The sequence below is a fragment of the Apodemus sylvaticus genome, chromosome 7, assembly GCF_947179515.1.
Source record: "Apodemus sylvaticus chromosome 7, mApoSyl1.1, whole genome shotgun sequence".
Taxonomy (NCBI): domain Eukaryota; kingdom Metazoa; phylum Chordata; class Mammalia; order Rodentia; family Muridae; genus Apodemus; species Apodemus sylvaticus.
Genome location: NC_067478.1, coordinates 9,746,310 through 9,764,833, shown reverse-complemented (window position 1 = coordinate 9,764,833; position 18,524 = coordinate 9,746,310). Strand labels below are relative to the sequence as shown.

The following is an 18,524-nucleotide window of genomic DNA, read 5'->3' as shown; positions in this document are numbered from 1 at the left end:
GTGAGCCATGGGTACATATGGTAGTCAGAGAATGATATCAGGTGTCTGTCCTTGTCTCCCCTGCTTTGAGGCACCATAGCCCAGGTTACCCAGACATAGAGTTTGGATTCTCCCATCTCACTGTGCCTTGTGGGTTCTGAGGATTATTTTTTTTTTTTGTTTTTGTGTTTTTGTTTTTTTGGATTTTTTGGTTTGTCAAGACAGGGTTTGTCTGTATAGCCCTGGAACTCACTCTGTAGTTCTGAGGATTCTTAAAGATTTATTTATTTATTGTTATATGTAAGTACAGTGTAGCTGTCTTCAGACGCCACAGAAGAGGGTGTCAGATCTCATTATGAGATAGTTGTAAGCCACCATGTGGTTGCTGGGATTTGAACTCAGGACCTTCGGAAGAGCAGTCAGTGTTCTTAACCACTGAGCCTCTCTCCAGAACCTGAGTGTGGAGTGTGTGTGTGTGTGTGTGTCTTGTCCTGTCAAGCCCCACCCCAAGCCCTCTACCGCTGAAAATATCTACCAGCCAGCCCAGTCTCCAGGCCATCTTCTAGAGAGTTCCAGGCTACCTAAATAAAGATACACAGTGAGGAGCTGTCTCAGAAAACAGAAAAAAAGAAAGAAATGAACAAAACAGGGATTTAGGGGGATGGCCCAATGGTAGAGTACTTGCCTAGAATTAATGAGGGCCTGAGACTCACCCACAGCACTGCAAAAATTAAGTGAAATAAATAAATAAATAAAATGAGACAATGCCTAAAATAAATATTGTCACAGGTGGTGACCTGTGACTACTTCCAGCGTTCTGGAGGCAGTAGGCGGGAAGATCGGAAGTTGCCTGAGGGAAGAGCTATTACTCTCATTAAAATTCAGTTCAAAACGTCTTGTCACACTTAGAATTCCTCTGTAACCTAGAGCTTCCAGTGCAACTTTGCTTGCACTGAAACTCGGAACTGGGTCCTGTCCTAGGGCTTCAGAGCTGAGGCCCAGAGTCTGCATTTCCAGGTTTAAGTCCCTTGGCCTGTGGACCACACACCACACCTTGTGAGTGTTAGGCCACGTGCTAGGAAGAGTTTTAGGGGCCAGGCTGCTACTGCCCAGAGCCCTGAGGACTGGCTGTTTTCCTCTTTCCTGCTCGGTTCTTTTCTGGCAGCCGGGACAGCCCGAAGTCCCCTGGTGGATGGCCAGCCCCTGAGCTGCATCAAGGCTCGTTCAGAGGTTCCGCCATTCCGGAGGGACAGATGCAGGAGATGCTTAAACCACAGAGGCTCCGGTGTCACGTGGCCTGCAGAGGCTGGACCTCCACTCCCCAGTCCAGAGCCCCAGGGCGGGGCGGAGCTGGGGGCGGGTCCTCCTGGTGCGGGCCCTGGCAGAGGGTCCTCCGCAATCCCCGGAGGTGGAGCGGCTGGCCAGAGCGCCCACTGCCTAGCGGAGAGGCCCCATCGTGGCACGGTCATGCTCCGGGTCTCCCCGCTTACGCTGCTCCCGCTCCTGGCCCTGGCACTGCTGCAGCTGATGGGCGCTGCGCACGGCGTCTATGTAAGTCTCCAGTGCCACCGCGCGGGGACGCTCCTCCGTTGGGAAGCGGGCAGAGGCCGAGCAGAGCCGCCCGGCTCTGCAAAGTGGCGATCCGGGTTACCCTCGATCACCCCTCTGAGCAGGCAGGCCGCCCAAGCGCAGGCAGTGGCCCGGCTTCCCGTAGGGGGCGGGCCGGACGGGCGGGGCGCGCGTTCTTCCTGGTTGCTGGCGCGCGTGGGTTCCGCTGCAGCGGTCCCCTGCGCACGGACCTGCTTACCGGTTTGTGCAACGCGGTCGGGGTGCAGCTGAGGTGCGCCCGAGTCTTTCCAGCTTCAGTTTCTGGGGAAAGAAGAGTCCAGGCTGCGCGGGGCTGCGAGGGGGTGCCACGGGCAGTGGCGTAGGGCGCGATCCTTGCGGAGTTCGGGCTTCACGGAGCGCTCCGGAAGGAGAAAAATGGGGTCAGAAGTGGCTCCTGCAGTGGGGTCACAGGAACGTTTGCTTTCGGTGACTTCTCTTTTCAAAGAGACTGTTCGTGTTTCTCGCTAGCCACCTGCTGGCTGCTTTTAGTTTGAGGTGTGTATCGCCTTGTTGGAAGCCTTTTTCCTCTTTCAGGGTTTGGCGGTGCGGGTGGAGGGTGGGAAGAGGCAAACTGCAGAGGTCTGGGTGGCAGGGCAGTGGCTGAGGCGCGTGGGACACTCGTCTGGGGAGGCTCGCACCGAACCTGCGAGGGGGACAGGGTGTGGTGGAACGAGGCTCCTACTCTTTTGCACTTTGAGCGAGTCAGCTTGCCCCCCTGCCCCCCCCCCCCCAGATGGATTGAGCCAGGGGTAAGTTCAAGTACTTGTTAGTAGACTTTGAGCCTTGTAGACTCGTAAGAATTACAGTCTTGGGAATGGTGCACGGTTATCTAAAACCAGAGTTGAAACTTGTTTGAGTTTCTGGAAAAACAGTTGCTGAAAATCCTTTCATTTAAGAAGGAAAATTGAGTACTGGCTGGCGGTGGGGTACAGGGCAAAGGAACCCATGCATCTTCAGTGTCAGGGCAAGCAGGGAGAGATAAGGATTTATTTTATGGAGGTCACCAGTCTGGTGTAAGTCACCAGGTAAGAAGCAGGGAGGTGCCCTGCGAAAACCGCACCCAGAGAGGCTGCTACGGTGACCTGACCGCAGGAATTCTTAAGTACATATCACTCTTTGGGGAGGGAGGGGGTTCGAGACAGGGTTTCTCTGTGTAGCCCTGGCTGTCCTGGAACTCACTCTGTAGACCAGGCTGGCCTCGAACTCAGGAATCCGCCTGGCTCTGCCTCCCAAGTGCTGGGTGTGCGCCACCACTGCCCGGGGTGCATATCACTCTTGATTGAGCATTTAGATTAAAGCCAGCCAAAAAAAAAAAAAAAAACTCCAGTCGACTAGCTTTCTGTCATTTTTGTTTGTTTGCATCTGCAACAACGTTAACTCTCAAACTTCGGACCTAGATTAAAAATTAAAACGTGGTTTTTATTTTTATTTACTTGTTTATTTTTTTGAGTCAGGGTTTCTCTCTGTAGCCCTGGCTGTCCTGGAACTCACTCTGTAGACCAGGCTGGCCTCCAACTCAGAAATCCACCTGCCTATGCCTCCCAAGTGCTGGGATTACAGGCGTGCGCTACTGCACTACCACGCCCGGCTGACTTTTGCTTTTTCAAGACAGGGTTTCTCTTTTGTAGCCCTGGTCATCCTAGAACTCACTCTGTAGAGCAGGCTGTCCTGGAAGTCAGGGATCCTCCTGCCTTCTTTTAAGAAGTCGTAAACCGTTTGCACATTAACAAGCAATACAATTGGATGAAGAAATGTCTCTCAGTTTTAGGCTAGAGCTGTAGTAACTTTAAGAGAAGTCTGTTCTTTTGTTTATAATGGCAGGTTCTCATGAATGAACCCCAGGCTGGCCTCAAACTTGGTATGTAGTCAAACATAGCCTCGGACTTAAGACAACCCTGCCTTCACCTCTCGGGCGCTGGGAGTGCCTGTGTGCACCCCATGCCCGTTTCTGTGGTGCTGAGGGTGGAACCCTGCCGGGCTTTGTTCACGTTGTCCCGTTGTCCGCTCTACAGACTGAGATACATCCGCAGACCCGGAAGTCAGATTCTTATGTTTGCAGTCTGCAGTCAACGCAGGTTTTGGTGTCTTTGAAAAACTGGAAGTGTGAAAATAATGTTTGACTGCTACATGTTCACATGGAATGACATTTGCAAGGATGCTTTACTATTGTTACGAAAACAGTTTTGACGAGTGAGATAGACTTTTGCCAGACAACACACGCTAATGACTGATCATTTAGAATAATAGTTTTCCTATTAAAAAAAAAAAAGAAGAAAGAAAGAAAACAGCCTGGGGAGGGGATCTAGTAGCCTGTCTTTTTAATCCCAGCACTTGAGAAGCAGAGGCAGGGGAATCTCTGTGAGTTGGAGGCCAGTCTGGTCTACAGACCAGGTTCTAGGACAGCCAGGGCTACACAGAGAAACCTATCTCAAAAAAAAAAAAAAAAAAACAAAAAAAAAAAAAAAAACAAAAAAAAAACAGAGAGAGGGAAAGGGAGAGAGAGACTGAGAGAAAGAGACAGAGACAGATCAGATCATGCCCATTGTGGAGAACCTTTAGTCATATGAAACACTGTTAAGACGGCAGGGGAAACTGAGGCTGGAGATGTGGTTTGGTTGGTAGAATGCCTGCCTAGTGTGTAGGAAACCTTGGGTACCATCCTCACATAAACCAACTACATGGTAGAGCATGCCTATAATCCCAGCACCTGTTCAGTGGAGGCAGGAGGATTGGATGTTTAGGGTATCCTTGGCCACACTGAATTCAAGGCCAGCTTGGACCACGTAAGACCTGTCCCAAAAAGAAAAGAGAAAGAGAACTGCTTCTCTTGTATCACCTCAAGATTGCAGTGTGTCTTAATAGTGAGGCCTGGCGGCTCGCTGGCATTCGAGAGGCTTGGGTTTGAGGCAGGTTGGAGCCACGCCTGTGGTCTGTGGGCTTTGGTTGAATGGGGATTGAGGATGATCTATCCCGTAAAGCTGATGCCAGTTCCTGGTTGCAGGCGCAGCTGACTGGGAAGTCTCTCATTGTCCACTGTCCTTTCCCAGGAAGTCACTTGCCCCCCTCCCCCAGAGTCCACCGCCCTGAGCTTTGGGGGCCTCCTCAGGAGCTGAGAGAATGGGGCTCTTCAGGCAGCTGTCAGTGGGCTCCAAGGCCGCCCTGGCTGCAGCCACAGTCTTCGTGTCCATGATCCTCTCCCGCTCCTTTCTGGCCGAGACCCTTGAGCTCCAGGCCTGGCGCTGGCTGTTCCGCCTGCAGCTGGTCCTGTTCGTGAACTCAGTCATGCTCATTGGTTCGTCGTACATCTGGCGGAGCACCGTGAGCGACCTCAGCCGTTCCCCCGCGGTGGAATCTCCCTGTTTCCAGCTTTGGAAGCTGGTCGTCGTGGCGTTTCTGGCCCTGGCGCATTCCAGCTTCTTCACCATGCTCTTCTTGGTGACTGAGGAGCCCTACGTGTTTTCCTTAGCCGCCTACTCCTGCCTGGGTGCCTACATCATCATGGTTTTCTTCCTTTGTATCTTGAATGCCATGGAGCAAGCCTACCAGTTCTTAGCCTGGCGCAGTGGTAGGGCGGTGGGCAGCCTGGACAAGACAGGGCACCTGGTGCTCAGGCCTGCGCTGGCGGTGGCCGTGACGGCTGTGCTCAGTACCATTGGCCTTCTGAATGCGGCCCAGCCCCCAGTGGTGAAAACCGTGGAGGTGCCCATCCGTCAGCTGCCCGCCTCGATGAACAACCTCAAGATCGTGCTCCTTTCCGACATTCACTTGGGGCCCACGGTGGGCAGGACCAAGATGGAGATGTTTGTGAGGATGGTGAACAGGCTAGAACCAGACATCACGGTGATCGTGGGCGACCTCTCCGACTCAGAGGCCTCTGTCCTGCGGACCGCAGTCGCCCCCCTGGGCCAGCTCCAGTCCCGTCTTGGTACCTACTTCGTCACAGGGAATCACGAGTACTATACGTCAGATGTCAGCAACTGGTTCGCGCTGCTGGAATCCTTGCAGGTCCGGCCCCTACATAATGAGAATGTGAAGATTTCTGCCCCCAGGGACCCGGACGGTGCGGGGAGAGATAAAGAGTGGGTCTGCTTGGCCGGCGTGGATGACATAGAAGCGGACATTCTTCACTACTCCGGGCATGGCATGGACCTCGACAAGGCTCTGGAGGGCTGCGGCCCGGATGATGCCACCATTTTACTGGCTCATCAGCCTCTGGCCGCCAAGAGAGCCCTCCAGGCTCGGCCAGATATAAACTTGATCCTTTCTGGTCACACTCATGCAGGGCAGATCTTCCCCTGGAATGTCGGGGCCTATCTCCTGAACCCTTTCTTTGCTGGACTCTACCAAGTAGGGAAGGCTACATTTGTGTACGTGAGCCCGGGCACAGCCTACTATGGGATACCCATGAGGTTGGGGAGCAGGGCAGAAATCACAGAACTCATCCTGTGGAGGGCTTCGTAAACCCACCCCGAGAGCCCTCCCTACCTTGCCTTGCCCTGTCGTGGAGGACCTATGACCTTCCATCTCCTGCTCCGTCCCAGCCTGGCCAGCATTTTGGCCACAGCCTGCCGGGAACAGTGCTTTGCAGTGGGGGCTGCCTGGCAAGTTCAGGCAGGCTGAACTCTTCAGATAATCAATTCCTTTTTGACAATGCATACCTGTGGGTCCACTTGGTCACAGAAATGCGAACACACATTTGTTTTCCAGCAGCTGTAGAGAGGGGGTCCTTTTGTAGGGTGCGGGATGGCCGGAAAGGGTACTTCTTGACCCAACTCAGGGAGAGGCAGGAATACTTGTCTCCTGTGGGTTTAGCCCTGGTGAGGTCTTGGGTGGGCTCTGGGATTATTTGATTAGAGACAGTAGGTTTGGGCATGGGCCATATTGAGAGGCATCTTCCTTCTGTTGAGGAGAGTATATCCCTTTCCTCCTTGGCAGTCAAGGCCACCTTTATTGAGGACATTGGTAAACCCCATTGGAACATAGGGCCCTTCCTGTCTGCACACTGAGGGGTGCTGATTACTGTGCTGGGTGGCCGGGCCAGGCTGGCTGGAGATGAAATCGTGGGGACTGTGGTAGGGGTTGGCGGCCATCCCTTAAGGACTTGCAGCCCTGAGTCCCTGTTCTGTGTAGTCTTTGCATGAGATGGTGAAGGTCGGGCTGCTTCTGTGTCTGGGGGTGAGGAAGGACACTGGATGCGATGAGGTATCTTTTAAAAAAAATGACAAATACTTCCCTAGATGGTACTCAACTTCAGGTTTCAACTCAAGTGTGGGAAGGGGAGCGACATCCTTCTAAAAGTTCGTTCAAAGCCTGGTGGTTTAGTATCTTTAGAGGTTACGGTGAACGCGGGATTCTATGTGCGGATAAACAAGACCCTAGAGTCCCGTGTTTGCTTCAGAGTAGTTTGCTTGTTTGAGGCAGGCTTCAGTTCCCTCATAGCAACATGAGGAGAGGTGTCTAAGAGTCGCTCGATACAGGAGGTCATCTGTTAATAGGGAGTTCAGTGCTTGGCACCTCCTACCCATCCACCAGGTTTGGGTCTGAGATTTTGGTGAGAAGCTGAGGTTTCTTGTCTACCCATAGGAAAGCTGCCACGGGTATGACCCAGCTCTGCCCCTGCAGGCTGCCCCAGACCCTGGCTATGGGAAGACATAGCTTGGGGGAGATTCTAACCCATCTACCTTGGCCTCTGGCCACAGAAGAGGGTCATTCGTAGGGATTCTAGACCCACAGGAAAAATAAAAGGAGCTATCTTGTGCAGTGTCACCAGATTTGTTGGTCTAGCCTTTGCCAGGGGCAAGAGAGATTTTGCCCTTTGCATAGCAGAGAGTTAGCTGATCTTAGGAAAATGCTCCACTGAGATGTGTTAGAACATCTGGGTAGCTGAGAGGCCTCTGTCTGGAGCGGGGCTTCCTGCTGCTTGTGAGAGAGGATTGAAGCCTGGCAGTGACAAGTCCCCCCCACACCCTTCTCCTCCCACCCTTCCCCTCCCCCCAGATCCTTAGCTCCGTCATCCCTGAAATGGCTATACTTCTTGTACTACCTCAAGGCTGCTTGGCTGAGAGGACGCTGAGCCCCTCCGTACCCACAGTGAGCACATCGTGTAATGTGAATGTGCCTATCAGCGCACCGAGACCTGCTGAGGAGCACTGCCAAGCAGAAGTGCCTAGAGGGCCAACCCAGTGGACTGCGCTGCCCTCCAGCACAGCCCAGATGCCGTGAGGCACCAGGAGCCACTTGCCTGGTGGGTGCCTCAGTTTCTTGGCCACACTCTGCTTCTGTAACTGGGGATTCTTCACCGTTTTGTCCCTCTGGTACGATGGCTTCTAGTGTGTGCAGGAGGCGACTGACTCATTCTTGTCTCCCAGTAGGTAGGGTATTGGCAGGGGACCATCTGGTCCCTAAATAAAGCAAGCAAGCAAGCAAGCAAACCTGTAATTCCCAGCACTCAGCAGATTCAGATAGGAAAATTAGGAGTCCAAAGCTAGTAGTGAGTTTGAGGCCATCCTGGGCTACATGATGAGATCCAGTCTTGGGGGTAAAAAAAAAAAAAGAGAGAGAGATAGCCGGGCGGTGGTGGCGCATGCCAGTAATCCCAGCACCCTGGGAGGCAGAGGCAGGCGGATTTCTGAGTTCGAGGCCAGCCTGGTCTACAGAGTGAGTTCCAGGACATCCAGGGCTACACAGAGAAACCCTGTCTCCAAAAAACGAAATAAATAAACAGCTTTGCCTTGGTGGTCTCCTTCCCCTCCCACCCCGGCAGGATCTCGGTGCACTGGGAGAGATTTTGTAAAGACCATGATCTGTTGTTGGGATTCTAGGAGAGCCCACAACTCAGTACCGTGCTCCCCGGACCTCCTCTGGGCACGGCTCACACCTGCCACCCCTCCAGCCCCACCCTTTCCCCTGGTTCTCCATTTGTGCTGATTCAACCCTTTTGGGGTCACGGCTGCCCTTTCTGTTCTCCTCGGCTTTGGAATTCACCAGACTGAACCTTCTCACTACAACCCTCTGCGGCTACTGGTAGGCTTTCGACTCCTGACGTTTCTGTGATTTCTGGATCTTTCTCTTCAGGGCATTAGACCCATCCTGGGCCTCATTTTGATACCTTCATCTTGAGATCTGTGTGCCCATCACCCATTCTGGCTTTTGTTGTTGTTTTTTTGTTTGGTTGTTTGGTTGTTTATTTGGGGAGGGGTTGTTTTTGAGGTAGGGTTTTACTTCGTATAACAGATGGCCTTCAACTCACAATTATCCTCCTGCCTCTGTCTCCCAAAAGCTGGATGCCAGCATGTGTCACCATGACACCTGGCACCTTCATCTTCTCTGAACCCTCTGCTTTGCCAAATGCTTTTCTTTTTATGTTTCTTTTTTTAATTGGATGTTTTCTTTATTTACATTTCAAATGTTATCTCATTCCCCGGATTTCCCCCCTCTCCCAGAAACCCCCTGTCCCATCCTCCCTCCCCCTGCTTCTATGAGGCTGTTCCTCCACCCACCCCACTCCCACCTCCCTGCCCTCAATTCCCCTACTCTGGGGCAGCTATCAAGCCTTCATAGGACCAGGGACCTCTCCTCCCAGAACGGTGTTAGGGCGAGAGAAAACTTGCCTTCCAAGTGCGAGGGTTCAATATCAGGGCATCACAGAAAGGAGAAATAGTGCGACAGTGAGGGGGCTCAGCAGGCTGCCTCACAAGCCCCGCTTCAGTTCCATCTCTGGAACCCACGGTGGAAGGAGAGAACAGCTCCACAGAACTGCCCCCTGACCTCCCCCACAGATGCGGAGCCGTGTGTGCCCATTTACACACGGCGCACATACGGTAATAAAACAATTCTGTTCTTCGGAAGGTCTTGTAATAGAAGGGAAACGGTGATGCCGTGTTCTCCTTGATCTGTCTTAGGCTGCTTCTTCACCTTCTTCAAGCCTTCCGGGCTCTCCAGTGTGTGAGCAGGCAGTGTTCGCGACATTTCCTTCTCCTTGGTCCCTCTGTCTGTCGCTCTTACGGTCTCAGTGCCCGCACCCTTGGGACCGCAGCTGTGTCCCACCATGCCCCCTCCCCTTACATCCACTTTTATTTCTGTGGTTCCCTTCTGAGTTCTGTTGTTGGGGTGTAGCGAAAGGGTCCACATTGTGTCGTTGCCCAGTGTTCGTTTTGCTTCCTCTGGCGTGCTGCTCTCTTCCGCTCCCCGCTCCATTGGCCTCTGTTCTGTGTCGTTTGGAGACAGGGTCTCAGTATGTAGCCCTGGCTAGCCTGAACTCACCACTTAGACCAGGCTGGCCTAAAAGTCCAGGAGATCTGTCTGCCTCCCCATGCCCTGTTCTTTCTCTAATTTCTTTCCTTTTTGTATTTATTAAAGATTTATTTTATGTATATACGAGTATACCTTCACTGTCTTCAGACACCCCAGAAGAGGGCATTAGATCCCATTACAGATGGTTGTGAGCCACCCTCTGGTTGTTGGGAATTGAACTCAGGACCTTCAGAAGAGCAGCGAGTGCTCTTAACCACAGTTTTATCTTTGTTTTGAGTCAAAATCTGAAAAAGTTTTGTATACTGCACGGGCCACTTCTCTTTTAAGTCTGTAATATTCCTCTTACTCATGCGTGTGTGCACGAACACATACACACACACGCGCGCGTGTGCGTTAAATAAAAAGAATAGAGAATATCTTTATTTAATGTATATTTTAAAAGTGTGTGTGTGTGTGTTTATTACTAATAGGGAGTTCTTCTTCCTGTGGGTCTCTAGGACCGAGCTCATATTCTGCCAACCGCCTTTACTCAACTTTTATTATTGTTGTTGCTATTATTTTTAGTCATGTGTTGGTCTGTGCCACGAGTGTCGGTGGCCAGGAGCCGCACTGTCAGGAGGTCATGAGTGCCTGACGCTGAGCCTTCGCACTCGCTGTTCCGTCTCCTGCTTCCTATTTTTATTTTTAAAGCTATACCCTCGTCTTTCCTCCCTGAGATACAGGGACAGAATTAAGCTGAGCACTGGCCAGGAGCGCAGGAGGATTAGGCTCCAGACACGAGTGCCTGTCACTCTTAGTGTCCTCCATTTTGCTGTCCCTACCTCCCTGAGGCAGTGACCTCTCTTTAGCCAGGCGTTTCAAATGTGAGGGAAGAAAACGTTTTTGACACGAGAACACATAAACCGGGCAGGATGGATGAGCATAGGTGTGTGGTAGAGCGGGTCTCCACAGATCTGCCCTGGGGACGTTGTCATCGAGAACTTAAGTTGTCACCAAGAACTTCAGTTGTTTTGCTTCACCAGCCTGTTGGAAGTGATGTCCTGGCCACAGCAGCCTCTGGACTTCCGGTCATCTGGAATCACTCTTGGCTTTCTCTTGATGCATGCATGACCTTAAGGGACCATGGGGCCTTAAGGTGCAGAGCCCTCCCTGCCCCTCCCCCTCTTTCCATAGCCCTGGGCTGCTGGGCAAACAGCTGAGTTTTTCCACCTTGGAGCTGGGGGGCCCCTGGGGTGAGTTAGCATTGTCAGGGCTCGTGGGGTGTGAGTAGAGAGAACTGTTGGGTTGGAACTTCCTTGCTTTCTCCCAGAAGACCTGGAGACCAAGGTCTTGCTGGACCAGTTAATTCATAATGACCCTTGACCTGTGATGTCACCAAGCTGCTTTTACTCAAGTCCAGGAATGTGCACAGGGGATGCAGATTTATTTATTTACTTTTAGCACCGAGGACTAGAACTCTTGGGAGAAATGTTCAGGTTACCCAGTGATGCTTGTACTGTGTTATGGTTAGTGCTTTATTTTGTTTTTAAAGATGCTTATAACTGAAGAAATCACACTGGTTGGTACTAGACTCCTGATGAGTGATTGGTCTAAGGGTGTTTTTTGTGTACTTCTTTTTTATTTTATTTTATTTTTAAACCTCCAGAATTATATGCATTGTGTGTAAAGTGGGGGTGGAGACTCCAGGGGACCTGAACATCCATTATGGCTGTGCTTGGGATTATGTTTTGTTTCGTGTTTCTGTGGGTGTGCACTTTGTAAAAACACTGGTGTTACTATACCCTGCAAGTGTGAAATAAAGATTTCTCTCTACATGGTCTCATTTCTGCATCCATTCATTCAGAAGTCAGCGAGTTGTCCACTGGGCAAATGTGAGGGTTTTTTCTTTTAATTACTAGAAGCTAACTTCTTATCGTTCCTTTTCTTTTTTTGCTTTCTTCCTTCTCCCTGTTCTCTGTCCCTCCCTCCCTCCCCCCCAAAAAAAGGAATTATTTATTCGCACACATGTGTGTCCCTGTGTGAGTTTATGTGCACCGTGTGTGTGCAGTGTCCATGGAGGCCAGCAGAGGGCATCGGGTCCTCCAGAGCTGGAGTTATAGGCAGCTATGAGCTGCCTAATGTGGGTGATAGGAACAGAACAGGAAGGGGCGGGGCCTCTGGACAAGCGGTGAATGTTCTCTTGACCCCTAAGCATCTCCCTGACCCTCCTCCCACCTCCCCTCCTCCTGCCTCCCATTTTCTGACGACCTCATATGTATTGATGGTGCAGTAGCTCAGGAAGTCCAGGGGAGGCTGGATGTTCAGGTTGGATCTACTTGAGTCCTTCAGTGCTGAGAGTGGAGTCTGCCTGTTCACCTTGGCAGTGAAGGTTGGAAATGACCATCTGTCCCTTAGAACCCCACCTCTGTTGCTGTCCTTACTGAGAATTACCCTCTCCCTCTGGAGTAATGACAATACATGTCGTTCACTATTGGGTGAGCTAAGGATGTCCTGTGACGTCATATCATGGCTACGACAAAATCGCTGACAAAGGGAACGTAAGGAATGAAGGAGGTTGATCTAGTCTCACTTAATTCAAAAGTATTACATTTGTTTGTTTGTGTATGTATGTGTGTGCATGTGCACATGCATAGATCACAGGACAACTTTCCCGAGTCAGTCCTTTAATGCAAGTCCTGGCTCAGGTTACCAGGCGTCTTTACCCTCTGTACCGTCTCACCACCGGCCTGGGTTTGGCTCACTGTTGAAGGAGGTACAGTCCCTCCTGGTGGGGGAGGGAAGTGTGGTGAGGTATGGTCGTGCTGCCTAAGCAATCAGGAAACAGAATTGGCCTATAGAACCTCAAGACCTGCCCTCAGCGATGTCCCCTCCAGCAAGGGTCTGCCTTCCAAGTGTCCCTCAACCTTCCAAAACAGCTGTTGTCTAGAGACTGGATGTTTGCATTCTGTGCCTATGGGTAACATTTCACAGATGTCCCAACAGCTGCGGTCTTATGTGACACGGAGCTGGGCAGTGACTGTTGCCCAGAGGGACGGATGGTGGGTACCACTTCCTGTCTGCCCACAACAGACTGCTTTTGTGTCAGACACTCTTTTCTTTGAAAAGATCTCCACATGGTTGACAAACCAAGTGCTGGAAGCCATGCTTCCAGTTCATGACAACCCCCACCTGGGTAGTACCTGCTGTTAGACTCACGCTGTTAGAAAGAACCCACTATTGTCCGCCATGATGCCTCTGTTAGCAGGGGCCACAGGTGGCTCAGATGGGATTCGATGGAGATGATCTTTGACCCTTGATGGAGGAGAACCTCGCAGCTATTCTTCCAGGGGAGAAGAATAGCTCTGGGAGAGATGGAGAGTGGAAAATTCTGGAACTTTCACTGCATCCATAAAAGCCTTCATAGGTGGTGAGGGTTGTTCTGGCTGTTAGTTTGGCCCCACATTGCATTCAAACCAAGAAAGTAAGGTTAGGATGCACTCTCTAGTCCTGGGATCCACTGTGTGAGGGACTTGGGCCTTCTGGGGAGTGACACAGGAGAATGATGGCCTGTCACAGTTCATAGTGTGAGTTGGCTAAGACTGTACCACCAGTATTCCTAAGGCCTGGGAGCACCTCTTTACAGGGAAGTCCCCTAAGTCTCCTTGTTGAGGGATTTGGGAATAACTTGTTACTGCTTGTGCAAGTGATCACACCGTAGGGTCCTACCTTCAGGGTCTGTTCACCCCTCCTTTTAACCAGTGCATCAGGAAACTGACTCAAAGCTGGGAATTGGAAAAAGGCCTCAGGTTTCTTTTTTTCTTTTTAAACTATTATTCTTTATTTTATTTATGTGAATACACTGTCACTGTTTTCAGACACGCACCGGAAGAGGGCATCGGATCCCATTACAGATGGTTGTGAGCCACCCTGTGGTTGCTGGGAATTGAACTCAGGACCTCCAGAACAGCAGTCAGTGCTCTTAACCACTGAGCCACCTCTCCAGCCCAGCCCTCTCAGTCCACGGGGATGCTGTGATTTCCAAGTCAGTGCCTAGGATCACTACTGGGAACGATGTCCCTCAGTTTTTGATATTTACAGTGGTCCCCCTTGGTAATGCCAGGATGTCACTGTCCCCAGCTATGAAGGCCCAGTATCAGAGGTATCTTGTCCTCATTCGTCTATTGAGGACATTGCCTGCTGTGGGCGTCTAAGGTTACCAAAGCCCTTTTCCCTTATGCATTTCTGACTGAAAGTACATCCTCTGGGACTCCTGAGGCACATATTGTAGATACAGTCAGACAGTGCTGTACTAGTCCGGGGTCTCTAGAGTCACAGAACGTATGGTAGTCTCTACATAGTAAGGGAATTTGTTACAGTCTGTAGTCCAACTCCCCAACAATGGTCAGCAGCAGCTGTGAATGGAAGTCCAAGGATCTAGCAGTTGCTCAGTGCCACAAGGCAAGCAGGCAAAGAAGAGTGAATCTTCCTTCTTCCAATGTCCTTACTTAGGTTTCTAGCAGAGGGTGCAGCCCAGAATAAAGGTGTGTGCCACCACACCTTTAATCCCAGGTGACCTTGAGCTCAGAGATTGCCTTGTCTTTTTTTTTTTTTTTTTTTTTTTTGGTTTTTTGGTTTGGTTTTTCGAGACAGGGTTTCTCTGTGTAGCCCTGGCTGTCCTGGAACTCACTCTGTAGACCAGGCTGGCCTTGAACTCAGAAATCCACCTGCCTCTCCCTCCCAAGTGCTGGGATTACAGGCGTGCGCCTCCACTGCCCAGAGAGATTGCCCTGTCTTAATCTCTTGGAATTTATAGCCACTATGCCTCAAGATCTCAATGCAGAGATCCAGGTCAGAAACTTGTATCTCTGAGCCTCCAGATTAGGATCACGGGTGCACCTTCCAATTCTGGATTGTAGTTCATTCCAGACATAGTCAGGTTGACGACCAGGAAGAGCTGCTACAAGTGGATTCTCTTATGTCCATCTTTATCTTGCCTCCTCCCTGAACCAACCTCTCTATCACTGCCTCAGTTATAGGCAGCCCTTCGACCTTGCTTTTCTGGTAGGAGATGAGGGTCTCTGTAACCACCATCACAGAAGTCCGTGCCACTCATGGAAGTCAGTGCCGCACATGGCCAGAATCTGTCAGTTCCTCTTCAGAACTTCCAAACCTGCTAAACAAGCCAGCCAGCCTTGCAGTCTGTCCAGTTCCTGGTAAACCAGAAGAGCTAAGTCACGTGGCAACTCCTGCATGAGGAGAGTGTTTCAACAGGTAGTGTGCTTGCTGTGGAAGACCTGAGTTTCATCCCAGAACTCAGAAAGGAGAGAGAACTGACTCCACAGAGTCCTCTGATCCCTTCGTGTGCACTGTGACACATGTACAACACCATGCATGCTACAGCGTGTGTGGACGCACATACTCATATATACAATCATACACACTTATACCTACATGCACACATTGGTACACATGCTCTGATACACACTCATATGCACACTCATACACACACACTAAAGTTATAAAATTAAACATGCCAGGGGCTGGAGAGATGGCTTAGTGGTTAAGAGCACTGACTACTCTTCCGGAGGCCCTGAGTTCAAATCTCAGCAACCACATGGTGGCTCACAACCATCTGTAATGGGATCTGATGTCCTCTTCTGGCATATCTGAAAAGCAGCTACAGTGTACTTAGATATAATAAATAAGTAAAAATCTTAAAAAAAAAAAAAAAAAAAAAGCCAAATCCTGCCCCCTTTAGCCTGGGCCTCTCCTCTGTCTGGCGTAGGTGAGGGCACAGCATGCGTTTTAGGGTACCCTTGCTCACAGCATGCGTTTTGGGGTACCCTTGCTCACAGCATGCATTTTGGGGTACCCTTGCTCACAGCATGCGTTTTGGGGTACCCTTGCTCACAGCATGCGTTTTGGGGTACCATTGCTCACCCATTAAACATGAGCTGCAGGGTCCAGTTGCCAGTCAGCATCTCTCAAAAGCTCCAGATGCCTGCCCACAGCCGTGGGTGTCTTTGTTACAATTCTCACTGGCCTGATAAGAAACTTAAGGGTCTGTTTTTGGATCATGGTGTGGGGGTGCAGTCCATCATGATGTGGGAGGCACAGTGACAGGAGCGTGGAACAGCTGGTCACGTTGGGCCCAGAGGGGAAAGACAGAAATTAATGCTAATACTCAGACCCGGCTCTCTCTTCTCTTCCGCCATGGTCCCCAACCCATGCATAGTAACTCCCACAGTCAGAGTGTGTCTCCAAGGCCCCAGCCTGTGTCATAGTAACTCCCACAGTCAGAGTGTGTCTCCAAGGTCCCCAACCCATGCATAGTAACTCCCACAGTCAGAGTGTGTCTCCAAGGCCCCTAGCCTGTGTCATAGTAACTCCCACAGTCAGAGTGTGTCTCCAAGGCCCCCAGCCTGTGTCATAGTAACTCCCACAGTCAGAGTGTGTCTCCAAGGCCCCAGATTGTGTCATTAGTAACTCCCACAGTCAGAGTGTGTCTCCAAGGCCCCAGCCTGTGTCATAGTAACACCCACAGTCAGAGTGTGTCTCCAAGGCCCCCAGCCTGTGCCATAGTAACTCCCACAGTCAGAGTGTGTCTCCAAGGCCCCTAGCCTGTGTCATAGTTACACCCACAGTCAGAGTGTGTCTCCAAGGCCCCAGCCTGTGTCATAGTAACACCCACAGTCAGAGTGTATCTCCAAGGCCCCCAGCCTGTGTCATAGTAACTCCCACAGTCAGAGTGTGTCTCCAAGGCCCCCAGCCTGTGTCATAGTAACTCCCACAGTCAGAGTGTTTCTCCAAGGCCCCCAGCCTGTGTCATATTAACTCCCACAGTCAGAGTGTGTCTCCAAGGCCCCAGCCTGTGTCATAGTAACACCCACAGTCAGAGTGTGTCTCCAAGGCCCCCAGCCTGTGCCATAGTAACACCCACAGTCAGAGTGTGTCTCCAAGACCCCCAGCCTGTGTCATAGTAACTCCCACAGTCAGAGTGTGTCTCCAAGGCCCCAGTCTGTGTCATAGTAACATCCACACTCAGAGTGTGTCTCCAAGGCCCCAGCCTGTGTCATAGTAACACCCACAGTCAGAGTGTGTCTCCAAGGCCCCCAGCCTGTGCCATAGTAACTCCCACAGTCAGAGTGTGTCTCCAAGGCCCCAGCCTGTGTCATAGTAACACCCACAGTCAGAGTGTGTCTCCAAGGCCCCAGCCTGTGTCATAGTAACTCCCACAGTCAGAGTGTGTCTCCAAGGCCCCAGCCTGTGTCATAGTAACACCCACAGTCAGAGTGTGTCTCCAAGGCCCCAGCCTGTGTCATAGTAACTCCCACAGTCAGAGTGTGTCTCCAAGGCCCCCAGCCTGTGTCATAGTAACTTCCACAGTCAGAGTGTGTCTCCAAGGCCCCCAGCCTGTGTCATAGTAACTCCCACAGTCAGAGTGTGTCTCCAAGGCCCCAGCCTGTGTCATAGTAACACCCACAGTCAGAGTGTGTCTCCAAGGCCCCCAGCCTGTGTCATAGTAACACCCACAGTCAGAGTGTGTCTCCAAGGCCTCCAGCCTGTGCCATAGTAACACCCACAGTCAGAGTGTGTCTCCAAGGCCCCCAGCCTGTGCCATAGTAACTCCCACAGTCAGAGTGTGTCTCCAAGGCCCCAGCCTGTGTCATAGTAACACCCACAGTCAGAGTGTGTCTCCAAGGCCCCCAGCCTGTGTCATAGTAACACCCACAGTCAGAGTGTGTCTCCAAGGCCCTAGCCTGTGTCATAGTAACACCCACAGTCAGAGTGTGTCTCCAAGGCCCCCAGCCTGTGCCATAGTAACTCCCACAGTCAGAGTGTGTCTCCAAGGCCCCAGCCTGTGCCATAGTAACTCCCACAGTCAGAGTGTGTCTCCAAGGCCCCCAGCCTGTGCCATAGTAACACCCACAGTCAGAGTGTGTCTCCAAGGCCCCAGCCTGTGTCATAGTAACTACCACAGTCAGAGTGTGTCTCCAAGGCCCCAGCCTGTGCCATAGTAACACCCACAGTCAGAGTGTGTCTCCAAGGCCCCCAGCCTGTGTCATAGTAACTCCCACAGTCAGAGTGTGTCTCCAAGGCCCCCAGCCTGTGTCATAGTAACTCCCACAGTCAGAGTGTGTCTCCAAGGCCCCCAGCCTGTGTCATAGTAACTCCCACAGTCAGAGTGTGTCTCCAAGGCCCCAGCCTGTGTCATAGTAACACCCACAGTCAGAGTGTGTCTCCAAGGCCCCCAGCCTGTGCCATAGTAACACCCACAGTCAGAGTGTGTCTCCAAGACCCCCAGCCTGTGTCATAGTAACTCCCACAGTCAGAGTGTGTCTCCAAGGCCCCAGTCTGTGTCATAGTAACATCCACACTCAGAGTGTGTCTCCAAGGCCCCAGCCTGTGTCATAGTAACACCCACAGTCAGAGTGTGTCTCCAAGGCCCCCAGCCTGTGCCATAGTAACTCCCACAGTCAGAGTGTGTCTCCAAGGCCCCAGCCTGTGTCATAGTAACACCCACAGTCAGAGTGTGTCTCCAAGGCCCCAGCCTGTGTCATAGTAACTCCCACAGTCAGAGTGTGTCTCCAAGGCCCCAGCCTGTGTCATAGTAACACCCACAGTCAGAGTGTGTCTCCAAGGCCCCAGCCTGTGTCATAGTAACTCCCACAGTCAGAGTGTGTCTCCAAGGCCCCCAGCCTGTG

At 51.5% G+C, this 18,524-nt stretch overlaps 2 protein-coding genes across 3 annotated transcripts in view; both read left to right on the top strand.

Moving 5' to 3' along the window:
- Nucleotides 1-1,260: 1,260 nt before the first annotated feature.
- The window catches only part of Glb1 (galactosidase beta 1), an 80,312-nt gene continuing 63,048 nt past the window's right edge, over nt 1,261-18,524 (top strand). Inside the window, exon 1 of the mRNA XM_052187064.1 lies at nt 1,261-1,530. Coding sequence (XP_052043024.1) covers nt 1,447-1,530 — 84 coding nt within the window. The 5' untranslated portion in view covers nt 1,261-1,446. The remainder of the gene's footprint in view (nt 1,531-18,524) is intronic.
- Nucleotides 1,566-11,652, top strand: Tmppe (transmembrane protein with metallophosphoesterase domain). Of its 2 annotated transcripts, none has more exons than XM_052187067.1 (2): nt 1,566-2,082; nt 4,635-11,652. In XM_052187067.1, exon 2 carries the CDS (start codon nt 4,705-4,707, stop codon nt 6,046-6,048), a length of 1,344 nt encoding a protein of 447 aa, XP_052043027.1. In that variant the 5' UTR covers nt 1,566-2,082; nt 4,635-4,704; the 3' UTR covers nt 6,049-11,652. The 2 variants fall into 2 exon arrangements, with proteins under 2 accessions (XP_052043027.1, XP_052043026.1); XM_052187066.1 differs by having other exon boundaries at nt 4,589-11,652.